Genomic DNA, 18,878 nt, shown 5'->3' with positions numbered 1-18,878 from the left:
TTTTATTTTGTCCAGCCCTGAGCCCCTCTGTGAGATGGTGGCTGAGGGAAGGAGCTTGGGTCACTGCTGAAATGAATATGTCAGCTTTTATTCAGTGTAGAAGGCTCTGTGTTATTAATTTGAATAGTTACTGCTATCTATGACACTCCAGTGCATAGTATTATTTCAGATTACTATCAGTCTGAGCTCTCAAGAGTTTGCTTTCAGGTATCTGTATTTCTATGCCACTTGAAGAAATATAACGGTGATAGGCTGTGCATCAAAATACAAGTCCGGAAACCTGCAGATACAGTTCCCTCACTAACCACGTATCATCCAGATTGCTCATAATAAGGCAAAGCATTAACAGCATGAACGATAACATCAGCCACTTCACTGCAGAAGAGCAATGGCAGTGCATTATGTCTGCAGAGGGAACCGTAATTTAGATGCCTGCCTTTTGTGTGTTACTTGTTTTCATTCACAGAGCATTTTATGCATTGAAAATGCACGGTTACACTTTCACAGATTGCACTGCAGTGTTTTTAAGTGCTCCTGCCGTGTAACAAGCAAAAGATGGGGAAGGGGTTGCACGATGGGTGATGCTTCTAGGGGAGGAGCCCATTTGGGAGGACGAGGGACTGTGACACCCTCAGCATCTGAGAATTTAATAATTGCTGAGATCAATAACACAGCCTATTTCTCAGGTAGCTAAAACACACCATCATTTACGGATTTTGTGTTTGGAGCAAGGCAGGTTTGGCACTGTGAACCTTTAAATTGAGATTTTGGGGTTTTTTTAAGGTTTGTGAGTGGTTGTTAATTTCTCTGGGAACTGACACAACTGAATTCATCCTTATTTATGGAGACGTACTGAAGTGTTAGCTCTCACAGGTCCTTGCCTTTTCCTTACCATAAGTGACATGGAGGACAAATTCTGGTCCGGTTGAAGTTGGTTATTATTTCTGACTGATTCTTGCCAGGCCAGCGCTCTTGGTACAGCCGAGGAGGTACCTGTGCCCAGCTGGTACCGGCTCTGCTCCGAGGGTGCGGGAGCGGAGCGAGTGTGGAGCTGAGGGCGGTGGGAGCACGCTGACCTCGCGAGTGACTCAGTGCCCGGGTTTCTGCTCTTGCTGCCCAGGGGCTGGCCGCGGGGCAGGCGTGGGAGCCGAACGCGAGGGGCTGGGATGCTTCTCACGCACCTGGGAGCGCGGACTTTCGCAAAAAGCAAGGCAGCTATCCCACGCCACGCATCTCCGGCCGGGGGGGGACGCACGGGGGGACGCCACACACGACACGGACATACACAGCCCCGCAGTTTGTTTTTGGCTGCAGTGTGCCCGCCTACATGCAAATCGCCGCGGCCCCGTGTCGTCCCCCCCCCCTCGCCCCTCCCCAAGCAGCCGCGGCGGAGAGCAAAGGTAAAAATAAAATTTAAAAAAAAAAAAAAAAGAGAGGGAGGGGGAGAGAAAAAGAGAGAGGAAAAAGAAGGCGGCAAAGACGAAAAAGAAAAGAGAAAAAGGAGAGTAGACACCAGAGGGAAGGGGAACAGCAAGCTGCTGGGCGGCCCCGGCGCTGGAAAGGGCGGGCCCGCCGCCGGCCGCTCCGCGCCGCCTATAAGAGGGGCGGCGGGGCGCGGGTGGCCGGCAGCGGGGCCGGCGCCGGGAGCGGAGCGGAGCGGGGCAGGGCAGGGCAGGGCAGGGTGAAGCGGAGCGGCCAGCGCGGAGCGGAGGCGGCGGCTCGGCTCGGCTCGGCTCGGCTCGGCTCCCCGCGGGACCGACGGCGGCTGCTACAGCCCGGGGAGGTAGGCGGCGGCGGCTGCTGTCGGGGGCGGGGGGGCTTCCTCGCTTGTCCCCGCTCCGCCCGGAGCAGGCGGTGTAAAGCGAGAGGAAGAAAGCAAATAAGTGGGGTGGGTTTTTTGGTTTGGTTTGGTTTTGGTCGGGCTTTTCTTTTCTGGTGGTTTTTGCTTTGTTTTTGTTCTCCGGCGTGGTGCCGCTCGCTGTGTCCAGCGTGCCAAGGAACGTGGCTCGGAGGACGGCTTAGGGGGTAGCGGGGGATCGGGAAGGGGCTAATAGTGGGGTTTTGGTTGGTTTGGGGTTTGTGCTTATTTTTTTTTTTTAACAATTATTTTATTTTAGCTTATCCTGAGCGAGGCGACTCAGACTTGGCAGCGCTTGTGTAGGGTGGCTCACCTTACCGCCCCCTCTTCCAGCCCCGGTGGGTGTGAGAAGATAACGGGAGGGTTTTCATCCCCTTCACTCCTACGTGAATCCTATAAAGTCGCGGAGGGTGAGGGGAGGGGAGGGCCTTGGGTTGAGGGGAAGCGTAAAAATAAAAGATTGATCCGGGCGCTTTTGTGAGGGGCAGGAGGTTCAGTTGCACACAACGTATCTTGCTTCTGCCTGGAAGACTGTTGTTATGTCAGGACTGCTACATTACAACCTATCATCAGTCTGTTACAAAATACTACTGCTTCGTTCTGGAGGTGCACCGCTGCCCAGATGCTTAAAATGTGTCAGGAAAGATCCTGCAATTCTAAATTAAAAGTTCATATTAAACAGTACTTTTGCCGGTTTTAAACAGGAGTGCCCCCCTCTCCCCTCTTTACCCCAGCTGTTGGCCTTGGAGATTTTCAGGCTGTACAAATAACTTACTTGGAGGATCAAAGTTGATCTTCAGTGTGCTGGAATAGACCTTACTGAAGCCAGAGGGATGCAAACATGTGCTTACATACTTGTAAACATGCTAAATTGAAACCTAAAAATGAGTTGGACTTCCTTGAAAATTACTGATATGGATTAAGACATTAAAATTCATTTTGGAGGTACCTTTGAAAATGAGTTGGCATTTGCAGGAGTCATGGTAGTCTTTTTGGATATCAAATCCAAATTTCCTCTGAATATAGCTGCATAGCAGTGCAAGCAGGTATGTTGAAAGTTTCTAAATGATCTCTCTACCCAGTGAGATTGAGGCATGTTTATAAATCAGTTTGCCACAGGCAGCTGCCAGCAAACCCTCTTTGTAATGCTAAATTTGTTTTCAAAACCAAGTGTAGCTCAGTGCTATTGGTGTGAGCAGAGACTTGGTCTGGGAACCAAATTTGACATCTGTGGTCACGGTATATATGAGTGGGTCCTGGTGAAATGCTGGAACTACAGAAGATGAAATGCCATGAGTTTAAAAAAAAGTCAGTAAAATTATTTTGGCCTTTGTTCCAGGAGTAGCCTTTTCTCTAGCATTCCTTAGGCTGAACTTTCCCCAGCTGTGTGAGGGTAAAACAGTCTGCTGTGATTCACGAATAAGCCTCAGTGACTTGAAGAAAGCAGCTGGGGACCTACTTTCCAAGCAGATTCTGGGCTGAAGCATTCTCATGTGTTAAGCGTAATACACACAATTCAGAAAGCAAGTCTTCCCTTGCCTTCATCTCTGCAAGCCTGTTGTCTTGCCAGTGAGTTCACCTTGGCAGGGTTAGACCCATAGAGACAGAGCAGGAGGAGGATTGGTACTGAACTCACCCATTGGTGGCCAGATGTGATCAGCTGTGCTAGTGTTTATCACATGTGTTGCACCATGCAGGCATGATATTTCTTAGGGTGTGGTTTCTTCAGAACTTTAAACCAGAGTAGTTGAAGGTTGCTAGTGAACTAGTAATGGACCTCCTTCATTTTCCCCTGACTGCCCATTCTCTTTTCTCTCCCTATCAGTTTCGTCCTCTGTGCTGGCACTGGAGTTCACCAACCCAGGGTGAGTAATTGAGAACAAACTCTCTTCTCTTTGCTTGGTGATTTTTTTTTTTTTTATTTTATTTTATTTTTTCCAGCATCCTATGTGCAGAGTCTTCTCATGCCTTTGAGAGCACTGGTGTCAGCACAATGATGACAGGAGCAGAGCACAAAGGGAACCAGACTACCACTTTGTTTAAGTAACCTTGGAGCAAGCACCCTTCGTGTTTATATAGGTCTCCTAGGCTGGGCAACACACCAAATCCTGAAATAAGTCCAGAGGCCATGGCTGACCAAACACCAGCATGCTTCGAGTAGGCTGGTTATTCTTGATGTCTCCTGCTGTGAGAGGGGCTAGATTTGGGACCTACTGTTTAGTAAAACATTTTATACATATGACACATTTTCCTTATTCATCTGAAGAAGCTATGCACTCTACTCACTTTCTTCAGGTCTGACATGGTAGAAATTCACTCTGAGATTGCCTCCTTTTGATGGTGGCTGAGGATTTGAATCCTGAATGCTTGAAAGCTTTCTGTGTAGTTAACAAGCATGCACATCTGCAGTTACTGATACTAAGAGTATAGATTAAAAATACCATGGTAAGACTCTATGTGTAGTGTTCAAAAGAAGCTCACCACATAAAAAAGTTAAAATATTTCATATTCTGTAGCTGCATGTCTTATATTTCTATTGGTCGTACAAAAGTCATATAGAGTAACTCAGAAGAATTACCATGATTTGAACTACTGACTGGAGTACCCTGTTCTCTATTTTTTTTTTTTTTGTCTGTTTCTTTGAAATAAGTGGCAGCAAAGCCAGTCCTGTCTTTTTTTTAGCATTTGTCACTGGGGGAGAAAGCACGTGAGCTTGCCTCAAGGACTGAGAGTGAGACAGAGTAGGATGGAAAACTGTTGATGCAGCTTTCCTGACACAACAGGCTAACACTGTAGGAAAAATGGGAGCATTCAGGTCTTTATTCATGGGGTTATTAGTGAAAAAGCTTGATCATAGATAATAAGAATGTGGATTAGTTTGGCATAAAAATCCACATACAAGCTGACCTTTTTCCTCTTCTGCTATTTTCTGGAGGAGTGTTGCTTAGCAGAGCTCTAATGCAATGAAATTGGTTTGCATTATGCTAACTTTGTTATGGAATAATTGGTATTGGATAGGAAAAGGAGAGCAAAATAGCCTTCCCAATACTGTTCTGGTTTGGGCTAGATAGCAAGGTCATTCTCCAGGAAAGAGCAAACATAGTCACAGCCTCTGACCACACAGTTCAGAGATCATTCTGGAGGTCTGGTTTCCTTTTTAGCAAATAGCAGGCAGAGCTATGTGGAAGAGAGAGGTGGCCAAAATGCGTTACCACCCTACTAGCTTGGCTCCCTGAAGCAATCTGCAGTTTTACTAGCCCATTTCCAAGTGAATGGTTGTTACCGGGAGCAGGCAAGCAAGCTGTGCAACTAATATTCAATAGCATTCTTGGTTGTTAGCTTAGTAAAAGCCAAAATTAAGCCATGTGGAAGGTGTCAGAGCAGCAGTGGTGCTGGTAGTGTAGGTAGCAGGAGCAGGACTAGGGACCAGGAGAACCTGGTTCCCAGCACCTGCACCCATCTTCTTGTGATGACTTGCCCGTTTCCTCTTACCTGCTTTTGCTATTGTTACAACAATGACGTGACAAAAGTTTATACTCTTCATGGTAAAAGTGAAAGTGTGGTTTTTTTCCTCACCTGCAACAGGTAACACATCTTTTTAGAGACTGTAGGCTGTGTTGCTAGTGTCAGCAACCTGCGTTTAAGTCCCAGGTTTTCAGATGTAGTGTCAGCTTTTCTGGGTGAATTTTTGTGCCTTCAGAAGAAAGAGGCAAATTATCATACATGTTCTTTTGTCTGAGAGCTGTATTCGTGGGGAATATATTGATATTCTAGGGATCAGTTGATGACTTTTTCTTCTTGCCCATATTGTAATTATGCCACCATAACAAGAGTTTGGCTATGGCTGCTGATAAAAGCAGAGTTAGGACAAAATTTGAATGGATTAAAAAAACCTGCAAACTTTCCTCATCCAAACAGTGAAGCAGCACCAACCTTTTCTGAGCACGGACACATGGATGTTTCATTCTGGTAGCAGTACAAGAATCAAAGTTCAAAATCTACTCCTCCCCTAAATGAAATGTTCCTATTTAATAAACTAAATTAACCCTGCATTTGTAGTTTTGTTCTACCAATGAGCAATGTGCATATTATCTGATTTTCTTTGTTTTAAAGCATTTTAGATATTTTAATTATTCTTTATCCTATTAAATCAGAGTAGCAATTCTTACTGCTTTGTTTCCCAGCTCTCTCAAACCTATATTTAGATACTCATCCTGAAGTAAGCAATAGGAATTTTTTCTACTGTCTTTGGAGAGCTCTGGACTTGCTTCCTTCTAGCAAACTGACACCATCACCTGTGCACCACCTGTTTTCAGATTTCTTCAGATCTTATTTTCCTCAGGTTACTATTTTGTTCTCCTGATTGTCATGTCTTCCAGAGCTTCATTCCCAGTTCTTGTGACACGCTTTTAATAATCCACACCACTACATCTATCTCCCCAGTTGTGTTTATGTATAAAACCAGACATAATTTTAGTCAACTGGATTGTCTGCCCCAGTAGAACTTTCTCAGCACCATTAAGGATATCCTAAGCTCAGTGAAAAAAACCGTATGTTTTGGATCCTATATGCATTAAAAACTTGCAAAACTTTTGATTATATTTCTCTCTTGCAAGCTTATTGCTTTTCGGTTTGGCGTTTCGTGCCACTTCTGTGCTTACCTCAAGTGTTTTCTGTCCTGAGTCTTGATTGAAACTGAGTAGACCACAGCTCTTCACCTCAGTGCTTGGTCTGTTGAAACTATTGGAGAAAACTAATGAAACTCTGTCATGAATCCTTCTGCATCAGATGTCGCTTAGGACATGAACAAATTCTGTCATCCTCTCTCAGATCTGTGCATGATGTTAAAATAGGCAAACATTAGCTTGCTTTGCATGTCTGTTAACTGTCATGCTGAGCCTAAGGATTGAAGCTTCAGCGGTGGGGTTATGGGTTGTACAGTTGGAGCTAAAGAATACAAAGTGTGTGGAACAACTGTTGCGTCTGTGGATCAGGCAAAATGGGGAAGACTGGCATGTGCTTTCTAGCAGTGCTCCCAGCTAGCTGCCCTGTGCCACACCTGCCACAGCAGGCACACGGGCGTCCTTCTTATTGTGTGTGCCAACAATTTTCATGTTCTTCTATGAATAACTTCAGAGAAGTGGTTATTGAACTCTGTATCGGTCGCCAAGGCTGATCAGAAATTCATTCCTTCTCATAGCTGACAGTCACTGCTTTCAAAAGTACTTGGACATCTGTTTATCACTTCAGTGAATTACTAGCTGCCAAACCCATATGGTTAGATGGTAGCCATGTGGGAGGTGAGGTCTTGTTGTGGCTCTGTTTGTTGCAGCCTTTAAAAGATCAAACTCTGCTCAAGCTGACAATGGCTGCTAAATACCGTCTTTGCCAGTTTATTGCTTTTTTTTCAACAATGTCATTTCCTTTCATTGTGCTAAGAGGCTTTTTCTTGGTTGATGTTTTTCTGTGTAGTTCAGGGATGTTTTTGTTTCATCTACTGTTACTTATACCTATGCCACAGGTAGCGGTGCAGTTGTGTAGATATCAAGCTTAACAGACAGCTTATTCTTTATGCCAGTGAATCTCAAAGGCACCACTGGGATGTTTTCTACAGCATAAGCCATGTTGTGTTCTGCCCTGCTACTGAACACATGTGCTGGTTTATGGCATGATGGTCCCAAATGGCAAAGATGAAGAAGGAAAATAACAGTAAAGTTTCTTTTGATGTTTCAGGGCAGGCATACATCTCAAACTCCAGTTTAATCTTGTACTGGGCACAGTTTGTGTCCTTGTCGTCTTCCAAGATGAAAAGCAAGTTACAAAAACAAGATGTAGGAGAAGACACTCCTTTCCAAAAAAGATCCTTATCAACATGATGGCAAAGCAGCAAGGCTTGGTGACTTTGTTCAGTGGAAGATATAAGCATGCCAGTGGTGCTCCAGCCACTCTGCTGTAGGATTGTGGAGCACTTACCAGTGCATACTTTGTTAAACCAGGTCTATGGCTGCTTTGTCTAAAGTGATTCAGTGGCCAGGATGTGCTGTGGAAGGGATGGTGATCAGAAGTGGTTTTGTCCTAACACCCTCTGAGCTCATGGATTTCTTTTCCTAAAATTTGTTCAGGCTGATGATTTTCTTGGGGGAGCCCTCACTTCCTTCTCCCCCTTGAGGTTGCTTCCAAACAGAAAAGTTACCTTTTGCAGTGTGAAATGCTTCACCCTTTTTCCTAGTTGCAAAGATAATGCCCTTAAACAGGATGCGTCATCAGCTGGAAAAAGTGACTGAAGCTGTGTAACAGAGCTTTTTGCGGACTGTGTACTCATGATAGTATAGTTGCTCAGAGGTCAAATCTTAATGGCATGAATTGAGCTCAAATGTTGCAACTGTTATTTTAGCAGGATGTTCTATTATTTCTAGATTCCACTAGAGAAGAGCTCATTCTTTGAGAGCCAGAAAAAAAATACCTGCTAATGTGGACTATGGATTTTTGGACATTGGCCGTGATAAAGCAAATCAGCTTCTGTGTTTGTTTTTGCTGAAGAATGGACTAGATTTTGGCTTTTTTTGTATGGGGAAAGTAGGGGACGTTCAGTGTAATATTGAAGTTGAAATGCTTCACGTATTTCGCAACCTTCCAGTGGAAGCTGGGTTTTTTGTAAAATAGATGACTGCATTTCATCTTGAGTTATACTTGACATTTAAGCAATTCCTCTTGCCTAAGTGCATTCCACAGTCTCTTGCACTTGCTTTTCATTGGGTCAGTCCAGCTGTGGCACATGCAAGCTTGACATCTTCCACTGCATTTGAGCTGTGCTGGTTTTCACCAAGGAGCCTTTTGAGCATGCTAGGAAGTAACAAGAACCAGTCATTGTGGTCATTCTGGTAGGCAGACATTGCTCCCCTGGGACCTGGGATAGGTTTTCGAAACAGCTTGGTGTGTTGTGTCACAAGGAAAGCTTATAAAACACCAGCCATTTCTGAAAATGGGGCTTTGTGTGAATGTCTAAGGAGGCACTGAGGACTTCGGAAAATGTAGTCCAATTTGTATTATGGAGTACTTTGCAAGCTAGTGCTTGATTCTTTGGGAAACTGTCCCCTATGGTTTATTTCTGATTGGTAGGGATGGGCCCACCTGTGGCCCAGAAGTATATCTTAGGAGTTCAGCTTTGACAGAACAACAAGATGGATGCTCTGAAGAGTTTAGGGCCGGGGATTTCAGTGCTCATTATGTTAATTCTGGGCCAGGTCATCTGATCATCTGCTCAGCTGTTCATAGTGGAGCATTCAGAAAGGCTCAGACATAAATCCAGCACATAAATTGAAAAATCCATTTGCTCAGTCATAGTGCCAAGGCTAGGTACCTTTAGAAATACCTTGCCATTTTTCCTAAATAGTCGAGAAGCCAGATTTCTGCCCCTAACGTGACATTATATTAGTTCCAACTCTTGCCAGAGCAAGATACAGGCTTCCTTCTCTGTGTAGTACCTAGTGGAGAAAGGAGAACCTAGTATTGGGCATGGGTTACGTCACTAGTTGGTTTAATAGCAGCAGTTAAAGCAGGTTGTGAGTAGGTATTTTGTCAGCCTGTGCTAAAAGGAGTCCTTTTCCACTAGTTGTCTCCTGTGAGGTTGGGCCCCCTTAGGTAACAAAGGGAAGTCATTTATTTGGTGTTGTTGTAGCTGTGTGCATGCTGATGCTGCTGTAAGGATCCTGTGGATGAGTGAGATCTTATGTGTCTCAGTTTTGTCTGGACCAGAGATGGCAGATAGCTAGAGGGATTCCCTGAGACTGTTTCATCAGCTTCCTGATGTTTTTGCACTGTCCTTTAATATTAGTTTTACAAAACTTGACATGCTCTTCAAGGAGGGAAAATGCGTTAAACTGGTGTCTGTCACCCAAGTCATTGTTATTTGGAGGGCAGGTGGATGGCCATGCTAAAAGCAATGTACTAGTTCCTTTCAGTATTAGTAAACACTGGAGAACAAGGTCAGAACCTGTTTACTACCTAACCTAAGGCCAAGTAATCAGTGTGTGTAAAGTGATGTAAACTAGTTGAGGATCTTGCCAAGAATTGCCACCCAAATATTGTTGTTTGTGGTCCTAATTAAATTCTTGCCTGCTGACCCAGAAGCTCTCAATCACATTGTTAGCAAGAAGGAGTTGGTGTAAACCCTGTGATGTGACCTGGCTGATTTTGAAGAGGAAAACACTTCTCACTGAATGGCTTTTTAGATGGAATAGGAAACTTGGTGTCTGATGCTCATTTGGCAAATGGGAGAGAAATGTCCACTGTGAGCAGGTTATGAAAGACCTGCTTTTAGTTGTCTGTGTGGCTCCACTGATAATGATCCTGTGACCCAGGCAGCAGGCTGTAGGTTCAAAGCTCACACTCCTACTGCTGATCCTGCATTGCTTGTGATTGCTACAGAGTCTAGGAATGCTTAAACCAGGAGACAGACGTGTGGTTGTATTCTCATCTCTGCTTGTGCTTTGCTTGTGGCCTCAGATGAGTTACTCGAACTCTGTGCTGCTAAGGCTTTTTGTGGCACCTTTTTGTAACTTAGTTCAGATTTTTTGGGTTAGATGGTTACTTTAAAAGAGCAATACTGCTACTCCTGTAAAATTATCATCGTTTGGGTGGCAGTTTCCCTTCTTTCCTAGAGCTCTAGTAGATGCCATAAGTTTTTTGACTTCTTGAAAGTTTTAGAGATGAGAATGTCAGAGTTGCTCCTATGGGTTTTGCAAGCTTTAGCGTGAGTTGTTTTGATCACAGAGGGGACATTACTTACAATTCTTTATGTACTGGCTGTTTCTGCTGTTGATATTATCTCCAGTTAGATGTCTAGCAGCAGGATAAAAAATTGCTTGCATTTGTCCACAGCTGCTCTATATCTAGCCTAATCTCAACAGAACTGGGATTAATGCTGTTTTCCCTCCTACTTTAGTCTCATTCGAAGTTGCATAGGTGCAAAGTGCTTTTCACTTTCTGGGAATTATGGAAGTTATGGTGAAGGTGTCCTCCAAATACTTGTGCCTTAAGAGCTTCTTATGGCCTTGCACAGTCATAGGTTGTACAAAGTGGATGTAGTTGTATAAGAGTGATTCTTCTGGTTGTAGCTACTATGCTGGAAGAAAGAAAATGCTGGTGCTCTGCAGAGAAGTGGCCAAGGCACTAGACCTTGCTTTGGCAGATGTGGATTTAATCCTGGACTCTTGGCTTAATCTGCACCTCTGTTAACCCAGATGCCCATCCAGGCCACTAGTTCTCTGATGGTTTGTCTTGTTTGAGTCGAAAGGTCAGTTCATGAGGCAGGCACTTCTGTCCTGCCTTGGTGTTCATAGCCCTCATGGGGGACCTGCTCTCAACTGACAGTGTATGAAGCACCGGGGGACTTTGACCTTGGATCTGGGCTGTGCAGAGTTGACATGGCTCGTGGTATTGCTTGCTCTGCAATATGCAGCCTGACACTGCCTAAAGGAAATGAACTGTCAAGACATTTCTCAGCGTTTCCAAATTGGACTATATTTCTGCTGAAATCTGGTGTTTGTGCTTTACTTGTGCCTTTTCTTCTGAAGTGGGTCTTGTTTGACTTGATTACATATGTAGGCAAAAGCTATTGGAGTTAAGCAGATGTACAACTTTTTGTCTGAGACAGAAAGTGTGAAGTACTGTACCACATCTGCTCATGGAAGAACGACAGCACTGGTTCTGGTAGCTCAAACTTGGGCTGTGTCCAGCAAATAATGCCTTTTTCCCCTTCCCAAGGGCATCATCTCTAGATACTAGGTTGGTACTCTCTACGGCTGCTTGGTCTGTGGAGAGCCACTAGTGGTGGTAGCTTTTGTGATGTGAAAAGTCTGACTGAGGGAACAGGACAGTCTTTTAACTGATTTCATGAAGGCCACTGAACCTTCGTCAACTAGTAAAAGCTTCTAGCTCTGCTGACCAGGACAGGGTTTAGTGGAGAGGTAAAGGGTCTATGTAGCCTCTTGCCAGAATCCTGAGATGTTCCAGTCTCATAAGGTTTGATAAGTTTGCTTTGTTCCCTGTCTAAATAGTGATTTCTTCTCTAGGGGAAAGGTTTTTTAGTCCCCCAAAGAAAGCAAACAGCTGCATTGTTTGCAGAAAGCTGCTTTTGAAGGCTGTTTTATGTTTACTTAGTACAGACACCAGGCATGGGGGTGGGGAATTGATTCTCTGCCACTTGAGCTTTTTTCCTCTTTAAATCTACAGCTGTAAAAATACATTGCTTTGTATTTAGATGGATTGGGGCTCGAGACTCTTGGCATGCCAGCTAATGGGCTTCTCAGCAGCCATTCCACTTCCAAGTAGTGGGTAGCACTGATCTAGAAAGAAAGCGTTGGTCAAAGTGTGTGTTTCACTGTCAGCATTTTCAGAGGTTGCCTTGTAGCCTAACTTTCTCTTACGAGTAATTTTCTGAATTGCACATTGAGATGGAATTGCAGCCCTGTAGGTCTGGAGGCTGTGCAGGGTTTCTGCAGTGGGGGGAAATGTCATGTGCAGGCAGACCAGGGGACAAGTGTGTGGACCCCTGTGCTTTAATTGTACTGGTGGGTGTTTTGGTTGCTGGTCTGGCTGGGTAGAGAAGGTCCTGACCTGGTGTTAGAACTATGCTAAGAGCAAAGCAGGAATCCCAGGCTGTATCAGAAGGTACACGCAGATTGCTCTGCACCTCCTGCCCATCCTTTCATGTCCAGTGATTCTGCAAACTAAATGAGCTCTTGTGTAAGGGTAAGCTTTTCCCTAGGGGGTGAAACTCATATCAGAAGATCTGGGGAAGTATTCAGACATCTTTTACTTGATCCCTCCTGTGTGTTTTTTGTAAGGAATTGGGAAAACTTGAGGCAGCTGATAAACAGTATGTTAAGTGTGCACAAGTCTGAGTGGCATCTTGGTAGAGCATGCAAGGACCTCTGTATACTGGATCCCTGCTGTTTATTTGCTGGCTAAATACAAAATGGCTTCTTAATCCTTACCTCTTCTTGCCTGGCTGGTTAACTGAATGCTTGTTGCTGTATCTACATGTTGCACAGGGGACATGCCTTGATTCAGGACATTATTCCAAACACATACTACTTGTTTTGATTATAAGGCAGCTCCTTCTGATGATACCTGTTTATTTGTGGTGAGGTCACAGTTTGAGTTTGCACCTGAGTTACTAGACAGCTGCCAGGTTTACCCTGAAGTTCTAGGTAATTTGAGTCTCCCCTGGTGTGCTCCATGTAGTCTATGTTTTGCAGTTGTGTTGTGTATGTTGACGTGGAGAAATGCTGAAGCAGAGCTAGACAAAAATAGATTTCTGAGTGATGAAGAGGAGTAAGCCTGATGCCTCTAGGCTTAAAATTGCTGTATATTGGTACCTACCTCTACTGGAAAACTTGCAGTGTTCACACAATGAAGAGATTGGATGTGAAAATTGTGTGTCTTGCACAAAGACCTCTCCAACTAAGTTGCACTATTTGTTGCAGTTAAGGGAATTCTTCCTACTTCCACGGAGTAAGCACTTTATAAAAGCAAGAGATTGCACTTTAAAAGGATGGGTCCGGTATTGGCAGATATAAGTCCCCATTCTCTTCAGCAGAGCTGTGGTATTTCACATCACAGAAAACTTATGCTATGGTGATGAATTCATGCCGCTTTTCTTACTCTTACAGAGTATTGCTGCTTTAGGCAGTTCTGGGTAAGTGTCAGGAGTGATCACTGATACCTACTGTTGGCTCAAAATTTTACTTGGGTGAGACACAAAAGCTCACATTGGGAACTAGCTGGTATTTGTCTGTTTTGGCACTGCAGTGCTAAATGGAAAGTTGGATTTCCCAGCTATGTTGAACTTAACAGACCAGTCTGAAGTGGAGATACAGATGGACTTCAGCTCCAGCTCAGGTGGGAGTGTTGGGTCTATCAGTTTTCTGCATGTCTGGCTTACAATTCTTGCCTATTGTCAGCTGGAAGAACATCTGAAAGGATGCTAACCCATTTTTCCTCTGAGATTCTTAGTTTGCAGATAATTTTCTGATGCTATTTAACTTGTGTCAGCAGTGAACCAAATATGTCAGCCTGTGTGGATCAAAATCAGAGACAGCTCTAGGCATCAACAAACCTGTATTACCCAGTCTGTAACACATACTGGGGAAGAGTATATCTTTGAAGAAGAACTGGGCATGCTTTGAGTTCAGGTTTTGTGCTCTTGGTGATTAGTCCAGTGTTAGGCCCTGTCCACCTAGTTTGATGTAGGGACTTAGCTGGTAGTGTCTGTATCTGGGCCAGGTTTTCAGTCTTCAGGCACAGTCCTTACAAATCAGTATTTTTCCTTCATTTGAAACTTGTATCCAGGCAAACTGGCCTTATTTGAAGGGCAGAACGTTTGCTTTGTTCCCAGTAAAGTTTAGCTGAACTCCAGAGAACTGGAGTCCAAGCAGACAGCCACAGTGGAGTCTTCCTGGCTGCACAGGCTTCTGCTGATCAGCTGAGGTGTGTTAGATGATCAAATACGTGCCCTTATCTCACTACAGTTTGCTAGTGCAATGTGAACCCTACAGCCTTTATAAAGCAGTATTTCTGTGTTCTGGATCCTGTGGACTGACTGTAATTGCAAGGGACCAGTGTCTGGAATTTTCACTGGCATGGATTAAACCAGCTACCCTGTGATTAACTCAAACACCCCACAGACTGCTTCAGATTTTATTCTACCTCTGAGCAGGGTATTAAGGCATAGGAGTTGGGTGTATTTCCATTGATGAGAATGCCAAAGGTCTCTTTGGCTTTCCCTGGGATCCCTCCTGCACTCTTCCTGTGGCCCTTTGTATGTGTGGAAATTGGTATTTAGCTGTAATTGCTGGGAAGTGATTGTAGAAGGCTTTGTAGTCCCTTCCTATCCTCTACTTCTGTACGCCAAACTTGTCCAGTGACTGCAGGATTGGACTTGGGCAGAAGGACTTATGTTTTGTGGCATGCTGGAGAGCACAGCAAAGCAAATGGAAGTCTGTGACCCACAGAGCAGTGTCCTTGTGGAAAAATGCTTGAAAAGAGCACTTCTCCTGGTGTTCTATGAAAGATTTTTGTACCAAGTTAGTGGTCATGGAGTGCCTGTGCACTATGGGAGTAGCAGTCCAGGTTGCTCAGCAGGGTGAGTAAAAGCGTTGTTGCTAAGTTCCCTGAATACAGAGCAGAAATGGGTCAGTGGTGGGGGTACAGAGGACGGGTCATAATATTCCCTATTAGTTTTGTCTCTGGGTTACATATTAATTGCAGCTTTAAATCTGCAATACTGACATGCAGAGGAGGTACTGCAAAGCCCCCCTGTATCCAAGCCTGTAAGCAAAGGTGTGCTGTGGGTCCATAAGCATGTCTGCACAGTCCTCAGCAGCTAGGGTTTGACCTCTGAGACTGTCTACGAAGGGCAGTTTTTTTCCCTGCTGTGGATTTGCTATTAGCCTGTCAAGTACCTCGCTTTGGGAATTCACTATCTACCAGACAGATGTGCATGCAGCTGAAAGGTGTTAGTGTCAGGGTGCTCCAACCAGCAGGAAGCAGTGGGCAGGGGAGGAAAGCAATCCTGCCAGGTCAGTTGGGCATCCCTTTGTGAAGGAACATCTGTAGAGGTCATGTCAGTGAATTACAGCGGTACCCAACAGAAGTTAATGAGTCCATGCTGACTGTACTCTCAGCTGCCTGTGTGCTGACAGGAGGTACAATTTGTAGGGTTTTGTAGGCGTCTGTTATTATTCCCCCCCCCCCCCCCCCATACTAGCATTAAGAAACACTGTTGTCTTGTTGTGATACTACAGTGTAGTTATCTGTAGAACTCAGTGTAATGGGTTTAATTGTTTTTTCTTAGTCATGTTAGGGAAACTTTTTGGTAACACAGATCTATATTATTAGAGACAAGTTTTTAATCTGCAAGTCGTTGTAATAATGGAATTTACTTTTGGATGAGACTTAAAGGCCACAAGTGTTCATTAACACAAAGCTCACACCCAGAATGGCCATTTATCATCTCGTCTTACTCTGGTATAGGACTGGTCAGAGCATTTCCTGAGGAAGTCTTATGTTCCTAGCACACTTGTGGATTTTTGGGAACCTTTTCAATGCAGTTTGCAATCAGGCATGCAACTCTGAATCACAGGGCTAGGGTACTGGTATGTGGGACACTAGAATCAAAAGCATGTGTGTTCCCAGTTTAACAGATGTTGGAGGGAATGGTCACTCACTGTGTGTTGGATCGGCTGCTAGCTGTCCTGTTAACACTGAGCCTGTCAACAGAGTGTATTACATAAATCAGAATTAATTTGATGTGGATTAACTAAATTCCTGTGTGGACGCTTACTCAGAATGAAACTACTCTTAATCTGAAGTGGCCTCAAACTCAAAAGTAAATTAAGCTATGCCAAATTAATTCTGGAAGAAAGTTTTAATGAAGTTTAACTAATGTGCTATAAGCTCACCTTTCCATTTTATTGAGTCTTGCTGAAAGTCTGTGTGTACACAAGCCTATACCATCCTATTATTAATAGCCACCAAAGAGATGAATATGTTTTTTAACCCTTTATGCTTTCTCATACTCTTGCAAGGTGCATACTGAATGCACCTAGTTCACAACAGTAGTGGATGCCAGGTAGCTGCAAGACCTGAACACTGACTCAACAGCAATTTTCCATTCACTTTATCCAAATATGAATGGCTGCAGGGTCATTCTTAGTCACTGACCTTCAAGGAAATGGATGTTTCTCACTTGCCTGTTTAGAGCATAGCATTTTCTCCTACAAATGGTGGTGTTGACTGGACTTCAAAACAAAGGCTTTCCTAATTTGGCAGCAGGCTTTTCACCATGATAAAAGTAAATATGGAAGGAAGCTTAAAAAAAAAGGGGGGGGGGGTTGAATTGTATGGCTCAGTCTCATTCAGAGGGGTCTCTAAATTGGCTTTCAAAGCCTATGATTTTTTTTTCCTCCTTCTGGGGTGTTCCTGCTCTTGGAATTCTTGGGCAGGAAGGAAGAAAACTGTTGTCCTGCAGGTCTTGCATTCTTTTGTGCCTCGGAGCTCTGAGGTAAGAGACAGTCTAAATCTGAGCTTACTGAGACCTGTGAGACTTGGCTGGAGTGCATGGGGTAAGAAGGCAGCAGTGGGGAGTGCCATGGTGGGCTGCAGTGTTACATAGGGTCACAGAGTGTAGCCTCCACCTTTCCCTTTCTTGTTGCCTTTTCTGTTATGACTGACACAGCTTTTCCTTTCCAACCTTTCCCCTCACCCTCCCTCTAGTTAATGCCCAGCCACATCACCTCTGCTCTGTACTGCTACTGCTGCTGCACAAACGGAGCTCCTAGGCTTTGCTGAAGGAAGATGGCTTTCTGGACACAGCTGGGATTGCTGCTATGGAAGAATTTCACCTACAGAAGACGACAGACTGTAAGTATTAGCCAAAGGGGTTTCTGAGGTCTAAGTTGTAGCCCTGTGGGTTGATCTTCAGCAGAATGGGGAAACGTCATGTATCTTAATGTTTTACCTCTAGTGGTCCCTGGCAGAGCAACTGGGTCTGCCTTTGGAAAGACCGGATTCAAATTGAAGAGAGTGGTGGGTGGACAGAAACCAGAGGGCTCGAAGGTGATCAAGACTTCTGTCCTGAATCCCAACATGAGAGAGAGTCAGAGTACTGAAACGCTCATGTCAGACCAGGCAGAGAGGGTGTATGACTGCCATGTGCAGCAAGGAAGATATGAAATGAAAACCTGTGCCATGACTTGCTCAGCTCTGCAGGTAGGGCATTGCCAGACTGCAGGGATGTGTGCTTGAGTCCAAAAGCTTCTGAATGCTGGCAGGCTGCAACAACAGCAACAAAATTGTGCCACTTTGTAATGGCAGCAGTGGTGGAGGCAGTAGCAGGCATCTGCAATCTCTTTAATCAGGGAGAGAAACCCAAGCCTATTTTGTAACTTTACAACAGGAGGTATAGTTTAAGTGACTGGCATGAGAGATGTTCTTACGCTGGCATGGAGACAAATCCAGGCAACTGATGTTTTTCTGCCAAGGTGTGTTCTGATTAGTTTAAGTGCTAGCCTCACCATCTGTTAGCCGTGTGGGAATACACCTCTTCAGATAGAAAATATGCAACAAGAGTTTCTTCTTGTGGTGACAGGAGCATGAATCCAGTATGGTGTTCTTAAAATTATTCTGCCTTTACATTAATGAGACCTCACAGGATGCTGCAACTCCTGCAGACAGCAAAAAGCCATAGAAAACATGTTATTTCCTCTCCAGGGATTTAGGGGATAACTGTGTTGCACAAGGGCATGTCCTGTATAACAGGCCTGTGCAGAGGATCTGTCCTGTTAGATCTGACCTTGAGGAGGTATGAGTAGGGAATGCGAAGGGAACATGAGTTACTGAGGTGGTGAGTGGAAAGTGGTCTCTGATAAGCTTTCTGAACCCTGCAAATGTCAGGCTACTTGCCAGCTGGTTGTGGCTGAGTTGTTTTAGAAACTCAGAGTCACAAGGGAGGGGAGGTGGGGTGAGGCTATCATATTCACCACTGTAGATGGAGGCAGTCTCTGAAGTCTTTGCTCAGGTGTCTGAGGCTTGTTTTCATAGGAGTTGTGTCCAGTGAATTCATAGCTGGAATTAGTCCATTCTTAAATAAAACCAGGCAAAGGGGGCTCATGGCATATTTGACTTTTCCTGTATACCTCTGTGGTTACAGAGCTGCCAGTGATGGCAGGAGTTTCTATGCGATTTGCATGTTTTTGGCCTTACTCCAGGAGCCTTGATCTCCCAGGGCAGGATTGCCCAGCTGAGAGACTGTGGGCTATATCAGCTGCAAGGAGTGAGGCTCTCTGCTCTCTGGATGTATGGGCCAGCATCCTGACCTTGTGAACAGCCTCATAGTTTAGAAGAATGTTGCAACGGAGCTGGGGAAGGTAGTCTCAAAACTGACTACAGCTCCTAAAAAGATAGGCTGTTCTTAGCCATTGCCCATGTAACCTAGGCTCTTAGAGCTGGAAACAGT

General features: G+C 44.6%; 1 protein-coding gene across 3 annotated transcripts in view; it reads left to right on the top strand.

Moving 5' to 3' along the window:
- Window positions 1-1,638: 1,638 nt before the first annotated feature.
- The window catches only part of ABCA1 (ATP binding cassette subfamily A member 1), a 96,446-nt gene continuing 79,206 nt past the window's right edge, over window positions 1,639-18,878 (top strand). For 2 of the 3 annotated variants that reach the window (XM_049795261.1, XM_049795259.1), the window contains exons 1-4: window positions 1,639-1,783; window positions 2,118-2,196; window positions 3,684-3,723; window positions 17,138-17,284. In XM_049795261.1, coding sequence (XP_049651218.1) covers window positions 17,219-17,284 — 66 coding nt within the window. In that variant the 5' untranslated portion in view covers window positions 1,639-1,783; window positions 2,118-2,196; window positions 3,684-3,723; window positions 17,138-17,218. The remainder of the gene's footprint in view (window positions 1,784-2,117; window positions 2,197-3,683; window positions 3,724-17,137; window positions 17,285-18,878) is intronic. The other variant, XM_049795260.1, reaches the window with a different exon arrangement.

This window comes from Accipiter gentilis, chromosome Z, assembly GCF_929443795.1.
Source record: "Accipiter gentilis chromosome Z, bAccGen1.1, whole genome shotgun sequence".
In the NCBI taxonomy this organism is placed as follows: Eukaryota; Metazoa; Chordata; class Aves; order Accipitriformes; family Accipitridae; genus Astur; species Astur gentilis.
The sequence above is the reverse complement of the archived record's forward strand: the minus strand, read 5'-3'. Positions and strand labels throughout refer to the sequence as shown.